The sequence below is a fragment of the Schistocerca gregaria genome, chromosome 3 (genome assembly GCF_023897955.1).
Source record: "Schistocerca gregaria isolate iqSchGreg1 chromosome 3, iqSchGreg1.2, whole genome shotgun sequence".
Classification (NCBI taxonomy): domain Eukaryota; kingdom Metazoa; phylum Arthropoda; class Insecta; order Orthoptera; family Acrididae; genus Schistocerca; species Schistocerca gregaria.
In genome coordinates, this window is record NC_064922.1 from 746,785,106 (window position 1) to 746,807,303 (window position 22,198).

General features: G+C 40.8%; 1 protein-coding gene across 1 annotated transcript in view; it reads right to left on the bottom strand.

The window, feature by feature from the left end:
- Positions 1-21,473: 21,473 nt before the first annotated feature.
- LOC126353868 (methionine--tRNA ligase, mitochondrial-like) overlaps positions 21,474-22,198 on the bottom strand; it is a 112,081-nt gene continuing 111,356 nt past the window's right edge. The window contains exon 8 of the mRNA XM_050003048.1: positions 21,474-21,887. Within this exon, the coding sequence (XP_049859005.1) occupies positions 21,879-21,887 (9 nt within the window). The 3' untranslated portion in view covers positions 21,474-21,878. The remainder of the gene's footprint in view (positions 21,888-22,198) is intronic.

Sequence of the window (22,198 nt, forward strand, 5' to 3'; positions counted from 1 at the left end):
TAGAGGAAACCGACTCACACAGATCTGTATCTCCAGGCGTCAAGCTGCCACCACCCAGCACAAACAGCCGGTGTTCTCAGTACCTTAATACATCGAGCGCATGTAATATCGGACGATGAAAACCTCCTCGCAGAATTAGAACACTTGGAGAAGGTTTTTAAAGAGAATGGCTACACTTCACTCCAAATAAGAAAGGCCATGCACAACTGTCATAACAAGAAGCAGCGCACTGAGGACGCTGATGACGACTTTAAATCAACTGCTTTTCTTCCATACGCCGGGAATGTGTCGTCGAAAATAGGCCGACTACTGAAGAAGAATAAAATCAAGGTTATCTTCCGTCCACCAGCAAAGAACTGGGCCCTGGTTGGATCCGTTAAAGACGATTTACAACTGAAGAAAGCAGGCGTCTACAAAATTCCCTGTGAATGTGGCTCTGCATATATTGGCCAGACGACAAGAACTGTCCATGAACGATGTACAGAACATGAAAGATACACCCGTCTGCGGCAACCGTCAAAATCGGCAGTAGCAGAGCACTGTATTGCAATGGGACATTCAATGGAATACAATGGAACAAAAATTTTAGCTCCGGTTTCCGGATTTTGGGATTCCGTAATCAAGGAATCAGTGGAAATACGTCTTGCCGATAATCTTATAAATCGTGACAACGGCTTTCAACTGGATAAAACTTGGAATCCTGTTATTAAAATTATACATTCACAGCGGAATAGACAGCGTCATTCGATACTCAATGACTAGATGATCTTTTACTTTCACCACCGAGGGCAGCACGTACAACTCGGCTATGCCGCGCATGTCAACACGTGCACGAGAATCGGTATAAATACCGCGACTGCACCTGGGCTCTTCAGTAGTTGTGTACTCACCTGATGATGGCCGGACGTCTCTGGGCCGAAATATCGTGGCAGAATGTCGACGGGATCCGGCTGCATACCCGGAAATTATTAGAAGAGTTAGTTTGTTGTTAATTAACTATATGTTAAAGGTTACATTTCTTTTTTCTAAAATGCACTCACCACGCTCTCCGTTCTGAATATCATTACACATGATATTACGTGTTGGTAGAAAAATCTGTGTATTAAATTATTATTTGTGTGATATACTGCTTGGGTGGTGTGCAGTTGTTGGATTTGGCAAGCAGACACCTTTACATCACAGAAAATATGGAATGGGGCTACCAAATTTGCATGAACAGCTTATAGTGGGAATTAGTGAAGTTCGTTGGCAGGAGGAAGAGGACTTCTGGTCAGATGAATGCAGGGTTGTAAATACAAAGTCACAAAGGGGTAATGCAGGAATACGTTTAATAATGAATAAGAAAATAGGAATGTGGATAAGCTACTATGAACAGCATAGTGAACGCATTATTGTAGCAAAGATAGACTCAAAGCCCATGCCCTATCACAGTAGTACAAGCTTACTGCCAACTAGCTACGGAGATGGTGTAGAGATTGAAGGAATGTACGATGCAATAAAAGACATTAGTCAGATAGTTAAAGGAGACGTAAATTTAATTGTGGTGGGGGACTGGAATTTGATATTAGGAAAGGGAAGAGAAGGAAAAATAGTAGACGAATATGAGTTGGGGAAGAGGGGGGGGGGGACATAAATTAATCATAGAATGAAATATCCACTCTACAGCGGAGTGTGCGCTGATATGAAACTTCCTGGCATATTAAAACTGTGTGCCGGGCTGAGAATTGAACTCGGGACCTTTGCCTTTCACGGACAAGTGCGCTCTACCAACTGAGCTACCCAAGCACGACTCACGCCCCGTCCTCACAGCTTTAATTCCGCCAGTACCTCGTCTCCTACCTTCCAAACTTCACAGAAGCTCTCCTGCGAACCTTGAAGTTGGTAGAGCACTTGCCCGTGAAAGGCAAAGATCTCGAGTTCAAGTCTCGGTCCGGCACACAGTTTTAATCTGCCAAGAAGTTTCATAAATTAATCATATCCAAAACTTGGTTTACGATTCATGAAAGAAGGTTGTGTATGCGGAAGGGACCTGGAGAAATAGTAAGATTTCAGATCTAGTATATAATCGTTCGACAGAGATTTAGGAACCAGATTTTAAATTGTAAGACATTTCCAGGGGCAGGTGTGAACTCTGCTCACAATTTATTGGTTATGAATTGTAGATTGAAACTGAAGAAATTGGAAAAAAGGTAGGAAATGGGCTGTGGGTGAGTTAAAGGAACCAGAGTTTTTTGAGAGCTTCAGAGGGAGCAATAGGTAATGGTTGACTAGAACAGGGGAAAGGAATACAGTAGAAGACAAATGGATAGCTTTAAGAGATGAAATAGTGAAGGCAGCAGAGGATCAAATAGACAAAAAGACAAGGTCTAGTAGAAATCCTTGGATAACACAAGAGATACTGAATTTAATTGATGGAAGTAGAATATTTAAAAATACAGCAAATAAAGCAGGTGAAAGGGAATACCAACATTTAAAAAATGAGATTGACAGGAAGTGCAAAATTAGTAGTCAGGGATGGCTAGAGGAGAAATGTAAGGACAAAGAATAATATTTTACTGGGTGAAAGATAGGTACCACCTGTAGGAAAATTAAAGAGCCTTTGTGGAAAGGAGAAACAGGTGTATGAATATCAAGGGCTCACATGGTAAGCAAAGAAGAGAAAGCTGAAAATTGGAAGGGAGATGAACTCGAAAGCAGAAAATATATGCACTCACTGCCCAGTGTCGCAAGGAGAACCAGCACTTACATGGAGCATTAAATTGTAAGAAGCCTTCGTCTGTGCTCTCTTTCATCACGTGCACAATTCCATGTGTTATTAAGTGTGTAGATGGTGTGTCTATTGAAGTTATTGCTTACTATAATTTCCATTGCTTTGTTAACCACTGAGTGTACATACACATATCAAAAATAGTTTTGCATCACCTCAATTGCAAGAGTTTTGGAACCTTTATAGAAAATTGGAAGAGAGATCAACATAAACATCATTTCTGCCCTTTTTATTGCTCATGAAAACTGCACAGTGTGTATTATACCACCATACAGTGAGACCTTCAGAGGTGGTGGTCCACATTGCTGTACTCACCAGTACCTCTAATAGCCAGTAGTACGTCCTCTTGCCTTGATGCATGCCTGTATTCATCATGGCATACTATCCACAAATTAATCAAGGCACTGCTGGTCCAGATTGTCCCACTCCTCAATGGCGATTCAGCACAGATCACTCAGAGTGGTTGGTGGGTCATGTCGTCCATAAACAGACCTTTTCAGTTTATCCCATGCATGATAGATAGGGTTCATGTCTGGAGAACATGCTGGTCACTCTAATTGAGCAATGTCATTATCCGGAAGGAAGTCATTCACAAGATGAGCACCATGGGGGGCGCGAATTGTCATCCAGTATGAATGTCTCACCAATATGCTGCTCATATGGTTGTACTATCAGTCGGAGGATGGCTTTCACATATCATACAGCCATTATGGTGCCTTCCATGACCACCAGCATCGTACGTCGACCCCACATAATGCCACCCCAAAACAGCAGGGTACCTCCATCTTCCTGCACTCGCTGGACAGTGTCTTAAGGTTTTTGCACCCAGAGAGAGGCATGTTATCAACAGTTCCTATCTCTAAATGAAATAACAAGTTTACTCACACCAGTCTCTGTTAATTTATCTGTACGATGAGTTTCAAAAGTTTAAACCTCCATCATCAAGTGGATTTACATTTGTTGATATGACATTTGTGTGTGTTGTGATACGATTTTTTGGAGGAACTTGTGGCACTGTCTAGTGGAGAAACAAAACACTACTTCAGAACATGGTTTTGGGTTCCTTTTAAAAATTAAACATGTATTTAACGTTAAACATAAAAACAAGTACAATAAAGTACCTCCAGTCATCACAGGTTCCTTTCGCTGTTGTAACACATCACACATGTACTGTCATATTTTGTAAACAAATATGGTGTTGGAAACTATAGGTTGTATGGATCGTATAACAGAAGAGAAAAAATTATCACAAAGTACAAAGAATGAACATCCTAACAACATTATTACAGAATGAATTTTTTAAGGGATTTGGGGGTGGTGTTTGAGGTGTTGAATACATTTGTTGGAATAAATACTTCAGGTGGTATATAAATCCAATTTTGACAAATTAAAATAGCTTAAACTCCATACTCATTTATACAATCAGGTGAAGTGTTACAAACTTTAAGTACAATAACCATATTGGCTACAGTGGTAAAATTGTTCACAAATAACAATTTTGGTTGGGCTTCATACATAGATATGAAAGGCTAGAGGAAGGAAGAGAAAGACAAAGTGAGAGGGAAGGTGGAAAGAGTGATTGTGAGCAAACTTCACAAGGTAAGGGCTCTTAAGGTGATATCTGTTACATGTAATAACTGCCTAAAGGTTGCGGTAATACATTGCTTAATGCTTCAAATATGCAGATGGATGTGCAATTTGTGCCGGTAGTTGATGTACATATAGTTTCACACTGACAAGGGGTACAAGCTGCTGTTGGTGTGATGATATATCTGTAAATGAGGTCAATCTCTTGTACAGTTGGGGGCTGTCATGACAACATAACTAAATATTTATGGTTAATATTACTCTTACTCTCTCTCTCTCTCTCTCAATCTCTGTGTGTGCGTGTGTGTGTGTTCGTGCGCATGTGTGCTTTGGAATTTTTAATGAAATAGGCAGTTGCTGAAAACAGAGATAATATTATTGTAAATATTGCCATTTAAGATGGATTCAGGTATTTTGTTTGGCGTTGTATATTTGGAGTGTTTCATGGACGTCTAGTTTCCTGCCTTTTGGTTGGATGGGTAGGATGCTGATACTTGTGTTGTTAACATGGTGTTTTGTTTCATGTAGGTGGGGGCTATTGCTTATGTGTGGTATTTTTGTTTTTAAGTGCTACCATGTGTTCTTTGAATCTAATCTCAAGTGATCTGCCAGTCTGACCTATGTAGAAGCAGTCACAGACCAAACATTCAATTTTGTACACACCTGTCTGATGAAGTGGGTTTCGTGTGCTTATGTTGTTGGGTAACTTCTGTCTGATCCTCTTGTCTGCGGTAAAGAATATGCTTAAGCCTTTTCATTTGAAGACATTGGCAATGTGATATGAAATGTTCCCTAGAAAGGGGATGGCATGGGAGAGGTTATTTTTGTTGTGATTGCTTTGCCATTATTGAATGTTTCAGGGTGTCTACTATGGAGCTGTTATAACCATTTGCAATAGCTGTTTGTTTTATTATTTCAATTTCTTGATCACATTTGTCTTCAGTCTTCTCTGAAATATTTATTCCAATGAATGTATTCAACACCTCAAACAACATCTCCCAATCCATTAAAAAATGTATTCTATAATAATGTTAGGATGTACATTCTCTGTACTCTGTGATAATGTTTTCTCTTCTGCTATACAACCCATGCAACCTATAGTTTCCAACACCACATGTGATGTGTTATGGCAGTGAAAGGAACCTGTGGTGACTGGAGGTACTTTATTTTACTTGTTTTTACGTTTAACATTAAATACATGTTTAATTTTTTGTCAAAAGAAACCCAAAACCATGTTCTGAAATAGTGCTTTGTTTCTCCACTAGACAGTGCCACAAAAAATTGTAACTCAAAACACACACACACACACACACACACACACACACACACAGACACACACAAATGTCGTAATAACAAATGTAAATCCACCTGATGATGGAGGTTTAAACTTCTGAAATGCGTTGTGGAGATAAATAAACAGTGACTGGTAACAGTAAACTTGTTTCATTTAATTTCAATAACAGGGTGACACAAAACATTTTTTGATGTGTGTGGCATAATTCTAGTATGTTCAAACATAACTTTGTCTTTATTTTAAGGGCTGTTCTCAGCCACCCCTTATTTTTCATCATTCTTGTCTTCAAGATGGTACTAACATTCACATAGTGACCAGCAATATTATGTATAGACACGCAGCCCCTCCCCCCCACCTGCTGCCCCCCCCCCCCCCCTCCCTCCATACCTGTAACTGACTCACAAGAAATGTTACAAAATCCTACTGTTCTCAGCCGAGATTAGCTTTAACAGAATTTTCTTGGGTGACCCGAATATAGATCTGATCACTTGCTAGCTTAGGACTCTTACCAGTACTAGCAGTTGCACGTCAGAATGGAAACAGTGCTACGTGTTGGTCCTCCTGAGTTGGTTGAACAGCACTGCATCTCAGTTTCCTCAACAGTGTTGATGTAAAATCACAGAATACCTGGCTCTCTGTATTAGTGTGTTTAACATCTCCCTTCTGAGTTGGTTGACAGAAGCTATGCCTGTTGAGACATAGGTCCATATGCATCAGTTTTCTATGCAAAGCATGGCTGATTTGGCCATCTGCTTTCAGTTCAACCAGCACATCAAAGAAAAGCAACTTCCCATCCTCCATTTCTGCTGCAAATCTTATGTTTGGATATTTACTATTCATATGGTTTATAAATTGCTGTAGTGCCTCACAGCCACATGGACAGATTGAAAATGTATTCACAGCCTATCTGAAGAAACAGGCTGGATGGAGGGGGGGCTCTATTCAACATTTGTTCTACATCATTCTCCATGAAAAAATTAGCTATGGCTGGTGACAATCTTAAACCCATGGCTGTTCCACCAATCATTTCATAATTATGTCCACTGTATAAAAAATATGTGGCTGTCAATGTTTGTCAAAATAATTTTTTAAATTTCAGGGTAGAAATGAGTGGCTAACAGTTTTAATGTTTCTTTTACTGGTAAATTCCTAACATATAAGACCATGTTCCGACTGCCCATGCTCTATGTTAACTACACACATTGGCTGATATAGGTGCCAATAATTTAGTAAAATACTTTGCCAGCCTGTATGTAGGAGGGCCAATAGCAGTAACATTTGGTCTCGGTGATATGCTACCTTTGTGTATTTCAAGCACATCATGCAACCTGTGCGGTCTAGGCACCCTTGTCCCTAAATTCTTGACAAGTTCATCAGAGAAGCCAGAGTTCTTTAGTAGCTCCCTGTCTTCTTGCTAAGTGCTGATATGAGATCCTCAGAACCTGGTATGTGCTGTCTTCCAGTAATAGAAACAGTTTCTCATACTCTCTAGCATTAAGGATAACTGTAATATTTCCCTTGATGGAGAGTAAAACAACAAACTCTTCAGCCTTTGCCAATGATTCCAGTCCTTGTTCCTCTATCCTCCTAATATGGGGTACAGAGGACTTGGCTGTCTCTAAAATCTGGCTAGTTGCAAGCCTCACCTCATCTGCTGGTTCATGAGGAAGATGCCTCATTGCTTGTTCCACTCCACTGATAATCTTGGCAACTGGTAGGATTTGTGGAGCTGGTGCAAAATTCAGACCTTTACTTAGAACTGAACTGAATTCAGCTTCTTGTTCGAAAAGTTGACAACAGTGCATTAAATGCCACAGAACCCAGCAGTTCCTCATTCACAATTAATGCATTTAGGCTGTTTTGCCATTTTAAGCAATTGTAAAACAACTCACTGTATACTGCCAATCTCAGGAGTGCACATTCCAAGTCCTATGGTGAAAGAGCTGCCAACAGAAATAGATGGAAACTAAATAAGAAGTGTGTGTTGGCATCATGTTTATACTTCATAATGACATATCCTCTTACTGACAGTGGTGTCCCCTCTTTTCTGTAAAATTCTGTTTGCTGTTCACTGAAGTATTGCAGATTTGTGCCGCCGTTGGATAAGCAGCTGCAGCAGCAAGTCCTATAACCCTAGCTTACTTGTTTGTTAGATAGCTTAATTAATTTCTTTGCGTGTTTTTGGGTACTTGCATTGTTTAATTCATATATTTCGGGCGTATTATAGTATTTGAGGGTTGTAGCATCGCGCCTTAGTACCTGAATAGTGTAAATTCGCGTAGTCGTCTGTCTTCTGTTTTTGTTGTGAACGGCCAGTGTCAGTTGGTCAGTCAGTGCGCTCCCTGCCGCCGTTGGATAAGCAGCTGCAGCAGCAAGTCGTATAACCCTAGCTTACTTGTTTGTTAGATAGCTTAATTAATTTCTTTGCGTGTTTTTGGGTACTTGCATTGTTTAATTCATATATTTCGGGCGTATTATAGAATTTGACAGTTGTAGCATCGCACTTTAGTGTTTACTTCGTAGATTCTTATTTAAATTGCGTGTGAGTTTCGTATAGGAGGTGCAATTTTGAGTTTTAGTTACTGTAATCGTAAATTCAGCAGATTGTAGCGCAGTCATTAGGCATTTGTACAGGTTAGTTGATACATTCTTTGCGTGTTTCGCTTGCGTTATCTAGGCACGGACTCGTGTTTCGGTAACTGTTGTTCAACATCGATCAGAATGGACAGGGACTGTGATTGCTGTGTTCGGATGAGCGCTGACTTGGCATCCCTTTGCTCACAGCTGCAATCGGCGCTGACTTCGGTCGCGCAGCTTGAGGCTGTTGCCAATGGGCACCACTGTGGGGAGCCGGACTTGGGTATCACGGGGGTGTCAACCTCGTCCCGTCTGTCCCCAGATCGGTCTGCCGCTGTGGTTGCCCCGGTTGCTGCCCGCAGTGGGGCTGAGCCCTCGCCTGTGGTTGATTGGGAGGTCGTTCCAAGGCGTGACAGGCAGCGAAAGGCATCCCCGGAGGCTGATCAGAAAGCCTCCCCGGTGCGTCTGGCAAACCAGTTTCAGGCACTGTCTCTGGCTGAGCCAGATGCAGCTGCCTGTCCTGTTTCAGAGGATCATTCTCAACCTTCAAGGTCCGGGCAATCACAGAGGGTGGGCTTACTGGTAGTTGAGAGCTCCAATGTTAGGTGCGTAATGGGGCCCCTTAGGTATACGGCAGCTAAGGAGGGGAAGAAATCCAGTGTGCACTCCGTGTGCATTCCGGGAGGAGTCATTCCTGATGTGGAAAGGGTCCTTCCGGATGCCATGAAGAGCACAGGGTGCAGCCAGCTGCAGGTGGTGGCACATGTCGGCACTAATGACGTGTGTCGCTTTGGATCTGAGGAAATTCTCTCTGGATTCCAGTGGCTATCTGATTTGGCGAAGGCTGCTGGTCTTGCTTACGAGATGAAGGCAGAGCTCACCATCTGCAGCATCGTTGACAGAACCGACTGCGGACCTTTGGTGCAGAGCCGGGTGGACGGTCTGAATCAGAGGCTCAGACGGTTTTGCGACCGTATTGGTTGCAGATTCCTTGACTTGCACCATAGGGTGGTGGGGTTTCAGGTTCCACTGAATAGGTCAGGAGTTCACTACACTCAGCTGGCGGCTACACGGGTAGCGGATGCTGTGTGGCGTGGACTGGGCGGTTTTTTAGGTTAGAAGGCCTCGGGAAAGTGCGGGATGGGCTGCAATGTCAAAGGGTGCTTGGCAATTACAGGACGTGCTTGGATCAAGGAACAGTCGGAATTATAGTTGTAAATTGTTGTAGTTGCGCTGGAAAAGTCCCTGAGCTTCAAGCGCTAATAGAAAGCACAGAAGCTGATACCGTTATAGGTACAGAAAGCTGGCTAAAGCCTGAAATAAGTTCTGCAGAAATTTTTATGAAGTCTCAGATGGTGTTCAGGAAAGATAGATTAGGCAGAATTGGTGGTGGAGTGTTTGTGTCTGTCAGTAGTGGTTTATCTTGTAGTGAAGTCGAAGTAGATACTCCGTGCGAATTGGTATGGGTGGAGGTTATACTTAACAGCCGAATTAAGTTAATAATTGGCTCCTTCTACCAACCCCCAGACTCCGATGATACAGATGCGGAACAGTTCAGAGAAAGTTTGAGTCTCGTAACAAATAAATACCCCACTCATACGGTTATAGTTGGTGGGGACTTCAACCTACCCTCGGTATGTTGGCAAAAATACTTGTTCAAAACCGGTGGTAGGCAGAAAACGTCTTCCGAGATTGTCCTAAATGCTTTCTCCGAAAATTATTTCGAGCAGTTAGTCCACGAACCCACACGAATTGTAAATGGTTGCGAAAACACACTTGACCTCTTAGCAACAAACAATCCAGAGCTGATAGAGAGCATCATGACTGATACAGGGATTAGTGATCACAAGGTAATTGTAGCTAGGCTCAATACCATTTCTTCCAAATCCATCAGAAACAAACGCAAAATAATTTTATTTAAAAAAGCGGATAAAGTGCCACTAGAAGCCTTCCTAAAAGACAACTTCCATTCCTTCCGAACTGACTATGCGAATGTAGACGAGATGTGGCTCAAATTCAAAGATATAGTAGCAACAGCAATTGAGATATTCATACCTCATAAATTGGTAAGAGATGGAACGGATCCCCCGTGGTACACAAAAAAGGTCCGAACGCTGTTGCAGAGACAACGGAAAAAGCATGCGAAGTTCAGAAGAACGCGAAATCCCGAAGATGGGCTAAAATTTACAGACGCGCGAAATTCGGTACGTACTTCGATGCGAGATGCCTTTAATAGGTTCCACAACGAAACATTGTCTCGAAATTTGGTAGAAAATCCAAAGAAATTCTGGTCGTATGTAAATTACACAAGCGGCAAGACGCAGTCAATACCTTCGCTGCGCAGTGCCGATGGTACTGTTATCGACGACTGTGCCGCTAAAGCGAAGTTATTGAACGCAGTTTTCCGAAATTCCTTCACCAGGGAAGACGAATGGAATATTCCAGAATTTGAAACACGAACATCTGCTAGCATGAGTTTCTTAGAAGTAGATACCTTAGGGGTTGCGAAGCAACTCAAATTGCTTGATACGGGCACGTCTTCAGGTCCAGATTGTATACCGATTATGTTCCTTTCAGATTACGCTGATACTATAGCTTCCTACTTAGCACTCATATACAACTGCTCGCTCACCGATAGATCTGTACCTACAGATTGGAAAATTGCGCAGGTCGCACCAGTGTTCAAGAAGGGTAGTAGGAGTAATCCATTTAACTACAGACCTATATCATTGACGTCGGTTTGCAGTAGGGTTTTGGAGCATATACTGTATTCAAACATTATGAATCACCTCGAAGGGAATGATCTATTGACACGTAATCAGCATGACTTCAGAAAACATCGCTCTTGTGCAACGCAGCTAGCTCTTTATTCGCACGAAGTAATGTCCGCTATCGACAGGGGATCTCAAGTTGATTCCGTATTTCTAGATTTCCGGAAAGCTTTTGACACCGTTCCTCACAAGCGACTTCTAATCAAGCTGCGGAGCTATGGGGTATCGTCTCAGTTGTGCGACTGGATTCGTGATTTCCTGTCAGGAAGGTCGCAGTTCGTAATAATAGACGGTAAATCATCGAGTAAAACTGATGTGATATCAGGTGTTCCCCAGGGAAGCGTCCTGGGACCTCTACTGTTCCTGATCTATATAAATGACCTGGGTGACAATCTGAGCAGTTCTCTTAGACTGTTCGCAGATGATGCTGTAATCTACCGTCTAGTAAGGTCATCCGAAGACCAGTATCAGTTTCAAAGCGATTTAGAAAAGATTGCTGTATGGTGTGTCAGGTGGCAGTTGACGCTAAATAATGAAAAGTGTGAGATGATCTACATGAGTTCCAAAAGAAATCCATTGGAATTCGATTACTCGATAAATAGTACAATTCTCAAGGCTGTCAATTCAACTAAGTACCTGGGTGTTAAAATTACGAACAACTTCAGTTGGAAGGACCACACAGATAATATTGTCGGGAAGGCGAGCCAAAGGTTGCGTTTCATTGGCAGGACACTTAGAAGATGCAACAAGTCCACTAAAGAGACAGCTTACATTACACTCGTTCGTCCTCTGTTAGAATATTGCTGTGCGGTGTGGGATCCTTTCCAGGTGGGATTGACGGAGGACATCGAGAGGGTGCAAAGAAGGGCAGCTCGTTTTGTATTATCACGTTATAGGGGAGAGAGTGTGGAGATATGATACGTGAGTTGGGATGGAAGTCATTACAGCATAGACGTTTTTCGTCGCGGCGAGACCTTTTTACGAAATTTCAGTCACCAACTTTCTCTTCCGAATGCAAAAATATTTTGTTGAGCCCAACCTACATAGGTAGGAATGATCATCAAAATAAAATAAGAGAAATCAGAGCTCGAACAGAAAGGTTTAGGTGTTCGTGTTTCCCGCTCGCTGTTCGGGAGTGGAATAGTAGAGAGATAGTATGATTGTGGTTCGATGAACCCTCTGCCAAGCACTTAAATGTGAATTGCAGAGTAGATTGTGGTTCGATGAACCCTCTGCCAAGCACTTAAATGTGAATTGCAGAGTAGTCATGTAGATGTAGATTTAGGTCACTGAATCAGTACACATTAAACTCCTGATGACAGTGATGGAAACTATCACTGAAAGTTTGGGTTTTAATTCACATTTGACATAGCAAGATAACCTCGAAATTTTTATGTAACATTTATAGATCAAAAACTAAATATTGCAAGAAACTACCGTATTTACTCGAATCTAAGCCGCACTCGAATCTAAGCCGCACCTGAAATTTGAGACTTGAAATTCAAGGGGAGAGAAAAGTTTTAGGCCGCACCTCCAAATCAAAACAAAGTTGGTCCATTGTAATATGAGACACAATTTAGGTCGAATGAATGACGATACATCTACAATAGCTTGGTTCAAGTCGTACGCTTAGCAGTTAAGCTTTACCAGGTAGCCATTGGTATGCATCAGGCGCTCCTTCCGTATTTATACGGGTACCCTTCCTTTTTCACGTGCTTCGTCTGGTTTGAATTGATTGCTCATTTTTCTTTGATCTGATAAGTGCCGTTCTCTTTTTTATAGGTAGAGAGAGAGAGAGAGAGAGAGAGAGAGAGAGAGAGAGAGAGAGAGAGAGAGAGAGAGAGGAATCATCTCATTAGCAAAACAATGGCAAGAGACTGCTATTTGTTGTCACTTACACTGCTGCTTTCTTTGATAATGATCAACAAGAACCAAATAATAGACTGCATATGATAGAAGACGTTCTGAACGAGAGTATAGCGAAAATTTTTCTCCGTTTGAAAATCTTTGCAGACACCTCTTTAGTACATTACATTCTGCACAGAAATTAGAGTCATCCTAGATTTAAAAATCTAGTCAATTTCCGTGCTTCATTTCTGACTGTATCACTATTAGGCATAAGAATAATACGAATATAAACATGAGATGATGCATATATTCTTCCACGTTTGCTGTTGTCTCACTCTAGTTTCATAGTTTATTAGGCAAACAGGATTTAAATGAGATAGCAGCAAACACGAATGAATACATGGTAAAATGTTTATATTCATATTATTCTTATGGTGAAAAGAATACTGCATGTGATTCACAATTCATAAAAGTTCCTATTAGCAACCATCTCTTAGGAAAAAATTCAGAACGTAGAGTTGGCCATATTGACAAACATCCCAAACATCTTGCCAGTCAGATTTTCATAGTACATTGAAATGCTGCTACATTCGAAGATGAACAATACGGAATTTGTATTTACTTCATTGGATAGTGTATGAAAATGCAGTGGCTGAAACTCGGGGCGGAGAAAAAAAGCTCCTCTTCCACCTCTGACGCAGAGGTTTTGGTGCCAGTATTTATCTTTGTGCCTGCAAAGCATGCCTCGATGGCAGAAGTTAGCTGTGGTGGCACCTACCAACATTTTTGAGAACTTCCGCTTACTTTGCACTCGATTCTAAGCCGCAGGCAGTTTTTTGGATTACAAAAACCAGAAAAAAGTGCGGCTTAGATTCGAGTAAATATCGTATACTGAATTTGATAGATGGGCCACTCATACATCATTTTAATAGCTGCCCGACGTCTAAAGGGGTGTCTGGCTACTGACTAATTTCACTACTTCCAGAAGATACTGGAAAAGATTATGAAAACAAGAAATGCAACTTACCACTCTCAAAATAAGATACTTATATAGCCTCAATTTAAATTGAGTGTTCAGCTCCTTGTATTTTCTTATCAAGCCATTGCGCAGTGATTTTATTTCATGCACGAGAAAAATTCTTCTGACTTCTTTTATAGCCAATATGATATATCTCTGCTTTCTTAACCAAGTTGCCTGGATTTTAAAATAATGATTTTTTTTTCTCAGCATTGTTTAATCAGAAGGACCAACCTTAATTTTCTTTCTTTTTGCAACTGTATTCTTGATACACATGCAGCAGCGGTACATTACCTCTGCTACACTTCACACATCCTTGACAAATTAACTTCTAGTTATTATTCATAAAAATGCTTTTTTATGTAGTAATTTCCAAAATGTTCATGAGCAGAAGATCAAATCTTACACTAAAAAGTTTGTAATAGTTCATATGATACCATGTCTTTTAACGTGGAGTAAGCTGCAATGTAATCTAATTCTAATAATAATTATTTCATGATATAACGTTTCTAATCAAAGCACTTATAACATATTAAAAACAAAGATTCCAAGACTTACCAGGCGGGAAAGCGCCGGCAGACAGGCACATGAACAAAACACACAAACACACACACACACAGAATTACGAGCTTTCGCAACTGGCAGTTGCTTCGTCAGGAAAGAGGGAAGGAGAGGGAAAAATGAAAGGATGTGGGTTTTAAGGGAGAGGGTAAGGAGTCATTCCAATCCCGGGAGCGGAAAGACTTCCCTTAGGGAAAAAAAAGGACAGGTGTACACTCGCACACACACACACACACACACACACACACACACACACACACACACACACACATATCCATCCGCACGTACACAGACACAAGCAGACATATTTTCCAAAATATGTCTGCTTGTGTCTGTGTATGTGCGGATGGATATGTGTGTGTGTGTGTGTGTGTGTGTGTGTGTGTGTGTGTGTGTGTGTGTGTGTGCGCAAGTGTCCTTTTTTTCCCCTAAGGGAAGTCTTTCCGCTCCCGGGATTGGAATGACTCCTTACCCTCTCCCTTAAAACCCACATCCTTTCATTTTTCCCTCTCCTTCCCTCTTTCCTGACGAAGCAACTGCCAGTTGCGAAAGCTCGTAATTCTGTGTGTGTGTGTTTGTGTGTTTTGTTCATGTGCCTGTCTGCCGGCGCTTTCCCGCTTGGTAAGTCTTGGAATCTTTGTTTTTAATATATTTTTCCCATGTGGAAGTTTCTTTCTATTTTATTTACACTTACAACATATTTCAGATTTAATAAAAGTAAAGTTTAAAATATTATTATTTGTTTTTCTTTTCTTGCATACTTATTACTGACTGAACTTTTAGTGTTCATCAAAAAGAATCACATAATTTAAAGGACGCAATTTAAGAGACTATACAGTTCTCATGCAGATATGATTTTTTTGTGTTTATAGACTGAAGTGGTGAGTGAAAATTTATACCAAGACTAGGAAATGACCTCTGGTCTCCTGCTTACAAGGCAGGTGCATTAGCCACTACGCCAACTTGCTGCAGCAGTTTGCACAACTGCACGGGTTATCCTGGCATGCCTCCTCCCTTCATCCAAATTCTCACTGCCACTTTAGTCTACTTTAAATTGCCCATTACACATGAACAGAATTGCCAAGGCTCACCAGGTTCTGGGATATCACCTCAGCATTAAATGTAAATGAAGGATCCAGCCTAAAATCTAGGTGCAGGTACTTATACGAAATTATTTGGATTGAGGAGGGAGGCATGCCAGGGTAATCCACACATGTGCAAACTGCTGTACCAAGTTGACTTAATGGCTAGTGCACCTTCCACCTTCCTAGAAAGCAGGAGACCCGGGTTCGATTCCCAACCTTAGTACAAATTTTCACTCGCTGCTTCAGTCTATATACATAAAAATGTCTGTATGAGACTAGTAAAGTTTCTGAAATTGTGTCATTTCATTTGTATAAGTACCTGCACGTATGTTTCAGGATGGATCCTCCATTTACGTTCGATATTGAGGTGCTATTCCAGAGTATGGAGAACCTCCACAATGCTGTTTGTGTGTAAGAGAGAATTTAGCATACTCTGGGGTGGCAGTGAGAATTTGGATCGAGGAGGGAGATGTGCCTGGCTAATCCATGAAGTTGTCCAAACCGCTGTGCCAAGGTGGCTTAGTGGCCAGCGCACTTGCCTAGTAAGCATGAGACTAGGGTTTGATTCCTCGCCTTGATATAAATTTCCATTTGCCGCTTCAGTGTATATACATAACATATAATTTTCAATATTAGCCTAAAGCAGGCGTTGTACAATTGAATGATCCACTACAGCACCTCTTCCTCAGTGGGTAATACGCACCAGCAAGACCTGCCATGGTGACACTGTGTACTTTTCTCATACATAAAAGTTTTCCTTCACATTTTCATTTTTTAATTTAAATTGATACAGGATGAGAATGAATAAAATATATTGCAGAAGTTAATGAAAATTTATTTTCATGACATTACAAGTTGTTTTCAGTGTGAAACATTTCAAAGCAATGTGCTGCCCACAAGGAAACTTCGCATTCTGCGAACCAGTATAAGTCTCTTTGTGAAGGCCTTTTCTCATGCACACCATACACCTACCTATTGGCATTTTCTTCATAGTAGACAAAAGGAGGGCTGGAAAATGCTTGGCCATAAGGCATGTTGCTTTCGGTGTTCAAGGTGGGTGTCCTACTGATATCCCATGTTGTTGGTGATGTGGTCTTCAGTTCTGAGACTGGTTTGATGCAGCTCTCAATGCTACTCTATCCTGTGCAAGCTTCTTCATCTCCCAGTACCTACTGCATCCTACATCCTTCTGAATTTGTTTAGTGTATTCATCTCTTGGTCTCCCTCTACGATTTTTACCCTCCACGCTGCCTTCCAATACTAAATTGGCGATCCCTTGATGCCTCAGAACATGTCCTACCAACCGATCCCGTCTTCAAGTCAAGTTGTGCCACAAACTTCTCTTTTCACCAATCCTATTCAATACCTCCTCATTAGTTATTTGATCTACCCATCTAATCTTCAGCATTCTTCTGTAGCGCACATTTCGAAAGCTTCTATTCTCTTCTTGTCCAAACTAGTTATCGTCCATGTTTCACTTCCATACATGGCTACGCTCCACACAAATACTTTCAGAAACAGATTCCTGACACTTAAATCTATACTCGATGTTAACAAATTTCTCTTCTTCAGGAACGCTTTCCTTTCCATTGCCAGTCTACATTTATTATCCTCTCTACTTCAACCATCATCAGTTATTTTGCTCCCCAAATAGCAAAACTCCTTTACTACTTTAAGTGTCTCATTTCCTAATCTAATTCCCTCAGCATCACCCAACTTAATTTGACTACATTCCATTATCCTCATTTTGCTTTTGTTGATGTTCATCTTATACCCTCCTTTCATGACACTGCCCATACCGTTCAACTGCTCTTCTAAGTCCTTTGCTGTCTCTGACATCGGCGAACCTCAAAGTGGATTTCTGCGTGGATTTTAATTTTTTCTTTTGTTTGCTTCACTGCCTGCCCAATATACAGATTGAATAACATCGGGGAGAGGCTACAACCCTGTCTCGCTCCCTTCCCAAGCACTGCTTCTGTTTCATGCCCCTTCACTCTTATAACTGCCATCTGGTTACTGTACAAATTGTAAATAGCCTTTCGTTCCCTGTATTTTACCCCTGCCACCTTTAGAATTTGAACATTGTCGAAAGCTTTCTCTAAGTCTACATATGCTAGAAATGTAGGTTTGCCTTTCCTTAATCTATTTTCTAAGTTAAGTCCTAGGGTCAGTATTGCTTCACGTATTCCAACATTTCTGCGGAATCCAAACAGATCTTCGCCAAGGTCGGCTCCTACCAGTTTTTCCATTCGTCTATAAAGAATTCGTGTAAGTATTTTGCAGCTGTGGCTTATTAAACTGATAGTTCGGTAATTTTCACATCTGTCAACACCTGCTTTCTTTGGGATTGGAATTATTATATTCTTCTTGAAATCTGAGGGTATTTCGCCTTTCTCATACATCTTGCTCACCAGATGGTAGAGTTTTGTCAGGGATGGCTCTCCCAAGGCCATCAGTAGTTCTAGTGGAATGCTGTCTACTCCCGGGACCTTGTTTCGACTCAGGTCTTTCAGTGCTCTGTCAAACTCTTCACACAGTATCGTATCTCCCATTTCATCTTCATCTACATCCTCTTCCATTTCCATAATATTGTCCTCAAGTACATTGCCTTTGTATAGACCCTCTATATACTCCCTCCACCTTTCTGCTTTCCCATCTTATTTTATGAAGAAGATATGGCCAATTGTTTGCCAAGACTAATCATGAAGTTCATTCCACCATGCTTCTTATACAGAACGTATGTGATGAAACTTGCAGTGTCTAGTAAGTGACACAAAGGCTTCCGATAACATTTTTTTCAGCCTGCTCCTGGGCATCTGATAGCTTTGCACCTATCCATACCTCCCATATTCTTGTTGTAATCAATATGGCTTTTGAATGATTCTCTTCTTTGAATTTACATTTTAAAATGTATTGTCATGGAAGGTGCTGACCATAATGACGTATCTTTCAACGTTCCATTTCATTACAATCTGCTTGCCTCTTTATCTTGTTATGTGCTCTCCTTTCTTCAGATTTTCCCTTATTACAAAGTCAGGGAACCTCTTTGTGTCTTGCCACACTGTGCTGACAACATCGATGTTATTGCTGGTTAGTCTGTCCACCAAATCTGGAGTGGTGTACCAGTTGTCAATATAAATGCAGAAGCCTTTCCCGAGTAGTTCACATGCTGCCCCAAAACAATTTCAAAGATTCTTGTTCCTTCTGGATACTGAGTACCATAATTAGATTAATTTCCAGTGTAAACAACGAAGTCCCACCATACATACCCAGATATGATACCACAGAGTTTGTAAAATTTGATGCCAACTCCGCTGTATTTTGATGGAATAAATTGCCTCCATCAAGCTGTCCTTTCCAGAGCAACAACAATTTGTCAGCAGTCGTGTTCCATGCACCATGATGAGGTGAAATTTGAATAGCTTTCTCTGGTAGTGCCTACTGGCAGAATTTCAATGAAAGATGAAACTGTTTTTCACTCATCAGTATCCCAAAGAAAAGAGTGTCAATTGTGTTCTCATTTGTGTGAATTCCTGGAAGTGTGGCCATTCATGAGGATTCCAGTATGTGTTTTTACCTCATCAACTTTTAGTATCCTGCCAACTGCAAATCCTGGACCATGCTACTAAATTGGGAAAAGAAGCTATGAACTGTTGTACATGTGAGTTCGTCCGTGCAGCTATTATTTTGCACAAAGCATCATCCACAAAACAACTCACCACATCATATTGTTCTGGAGGCATAACTGTAATACTTCTACCACTGAACAAACATTGATCACTAACTGAACTAGCATGCACTAGGCACTGTCAGCTGCAGTAGTGTCTCATCATCAGATGTTTCTGTATTGAGGTCACTTTCACTAGCTTCAAGACCTACCTCATTAAAGCTTTCAGAACTGTCACTGACATTATCATCACTTCTACAAGTAATATCTGCTCTAGCTTCGAATCTGATAAAGGACTCCTTTTTACTATTGCAAAAGATCATTCATTGATGGACAATGAGCACAGGTGAAAAGGTGCGCTTATGCAGCTGCTTCACTGAACACTTACTGTGGCTGTGCACTAGCCCAGAATACGTTGTGCTGCATGAAGAGAGCTACCATCTATTGGATGAAACTCAACTAATGCCACAATATCAATGGCAGACTGGTGATTCATCATTCCCACTAGCTGCTAGCCACAGAATGCAGTGGATGGATATACTCATCCAAACCATTGTCAATTAGCAGAGTGTGGATAGATACAAGGTCTGTTCAAAGAATTATGTAACATTCGTAATTTTGCGCCAATGGTGCAATGTAACAAAATGTGGTTGGTATCCCTGCACACACCTGTGTGTAATGTGTAACTGCCAGAAGTTTCATTGTTGGATGTCTGTTAGTTATTGTTCAGTGCTGTTTTGAATGAAATATTGTGTTGCCCATTTTGCGAATTTCAAGATGGCAGAGTTAGAGGAGCAATGCATCTGTATTACATTTTGTATGAAACTCGAGAAAACCTTTCCAGAGACACACCAAATCATGCAGGAAGCCTACAGTGATGAGTGGTTAAGCCATACTTGGTGTTACAAATGGCCAGACAGAAGTTAAAGAGAACCTTCATTCAGAATGCCCTCCACCATCTACAGACAATGCCCATATCAGGAAAGTGTGCATGCCAGCTGAAGACAGACTGACTAACTGACTGACAGAGATTGCAGAAGAATGTAACATTTCAGTTGGATCATGTCATGAAATCCTGACGCAGCATCTCAGAGAATCATGCCTCACAATCTGTGAAGAGCTTTTGGATAGTATATACTGTAACTAGTGATAAGATATGGATCTACGGTTATGATGTTGAGACCAGGGTTCAATCTTCACAATGGGTCGGAAAAGGTTCTCCAAGACCCAAAAAAGCTTATCAGGTCAGGTCAAATGCCAAAGCCGAGCTGGTAGTTTTCTTTAAGTTTAAAGGAGTAGTTCATCATGAATTCATGCTGCAGGGACAAATTGTTAATTAATGGTACTATCAGGACGTGTTGAGACACCAGTGAGATAATGTAAGAAGGAAACAGCCTGAAATGAGGTATGCCAATTCATGGCTCTTGTCACAACAATGCACCCGCAAATTAACCTCTGTTGGTATGTGGCTACTGCACAAAAAACAAAATCACTGTGCTGCCTCATCCTCTGTACTCTTTAGACCTGGCCCCTGCAGACTTTATTTTATTTCCACATTTGAAAATCCCATTGAAAGTATGAAGATTTGCAACAATAGATGAGAGAAAAGAACATTTGCAGAGGCACTTTGTGGGATCCAACAAGAGGTGCACCGAGACTGCTTCCAGATGTGGAAACAGCTTTGGGAGAGGGCAAGCACAATAAGTAAAAGGTGGGTGCAGAACAATTTTGTGGATAAAGTTCTGGAATTTTTTGGACAGACCTCGTGTATCCTTCATGGGTACTTAAATGCACCAGACACTAAAAGCTGATGACTCCATCATTATCAATCCACTTGCACCATATTATCAATAATTGATTACTTTCTTTGTTATACTAAATGATGATGAGTTTTCTGCATGTGTTTATATGATTGAGCAGCAGTCACTTAAATGTACCAGACCCAATGAAGTATTTGTCAATAATCAACTTGAGTTCAAAACCATAAATAAAGGCTAGAAGCAGAAATTACTTGCACTACCCTTCGCTTAGCCTTACAGAAACAAAAGAGTTATTCACTCATAAAAGTCTGACCATTTACCTACTGGTGTTAATAATTTCAAAGACAGCAGCAAAAGTACCTTCAAGCACAAACTGAATTCACATCATCTTGAGAACTCCTACTCCAGAAAATATTTCTGAATATGTAATAACATTTTTGTGTGTGTGTGTGTGTGTGTGTGTGTGTGTGTGTGTGTGTGTGTGTAGAGGTAGAGAGAGAGAGAGAGAGAGAGAGAGAGAGAGAGCACTCGTGTCGCAGTTATGATCCATGGAACATGCAAATAACTAACCTACCTAATTTGATATGTTGTACAATAAGAGAACACAGAAGCTTAATGTTTTATAAATTAATCATGCTGTTATGTAGGAGTTAGATTTATTTTTTTATTAACAGAGACAAACTGAATTATCTTAACTGTGATTGCTCTAATAATTACTTGGATATTCACTCCTGGGGTAACTAAAAAAATTAATTGAAGAGATCATGTAGACTGTATGTGAAAATTACTATAATGTTTTGCCATACAGCTGCAAATGAACATGGAATACACATTGGATTTCATTATGATGGTGTGAACAGTTTTGAAGAAAACCAGTCCAATAGATGTAGTACTTGCGGTCAATGTCACTCAGTCTTCAGGCTCATCAAGATTTAGTCATCAACTAGCACACCTGCAATTATAAGATAATTAACAAAATAACATGCCCCTGTGTAAAACACTAATATGAGAACTGAAGTCTAAATAGCATGCCAGATGCTATTTATTAACTAGAGATTCAAAATGCACCCAAGCAGAAAACCTCTGAGAATAGGCAGATCAAACTAGAGCAAATTCACACACAGTTTCTGATCTCATCTGTAACAAGTCTCATGTCCACTATCAAAGCCTGAGCTTACCCAAAAATTTATAACAACCACCGAGATTCATCAGATACAACCCAGAAATTTTTGTCTAACCGATAATTTCATTTTCTTTACTTTG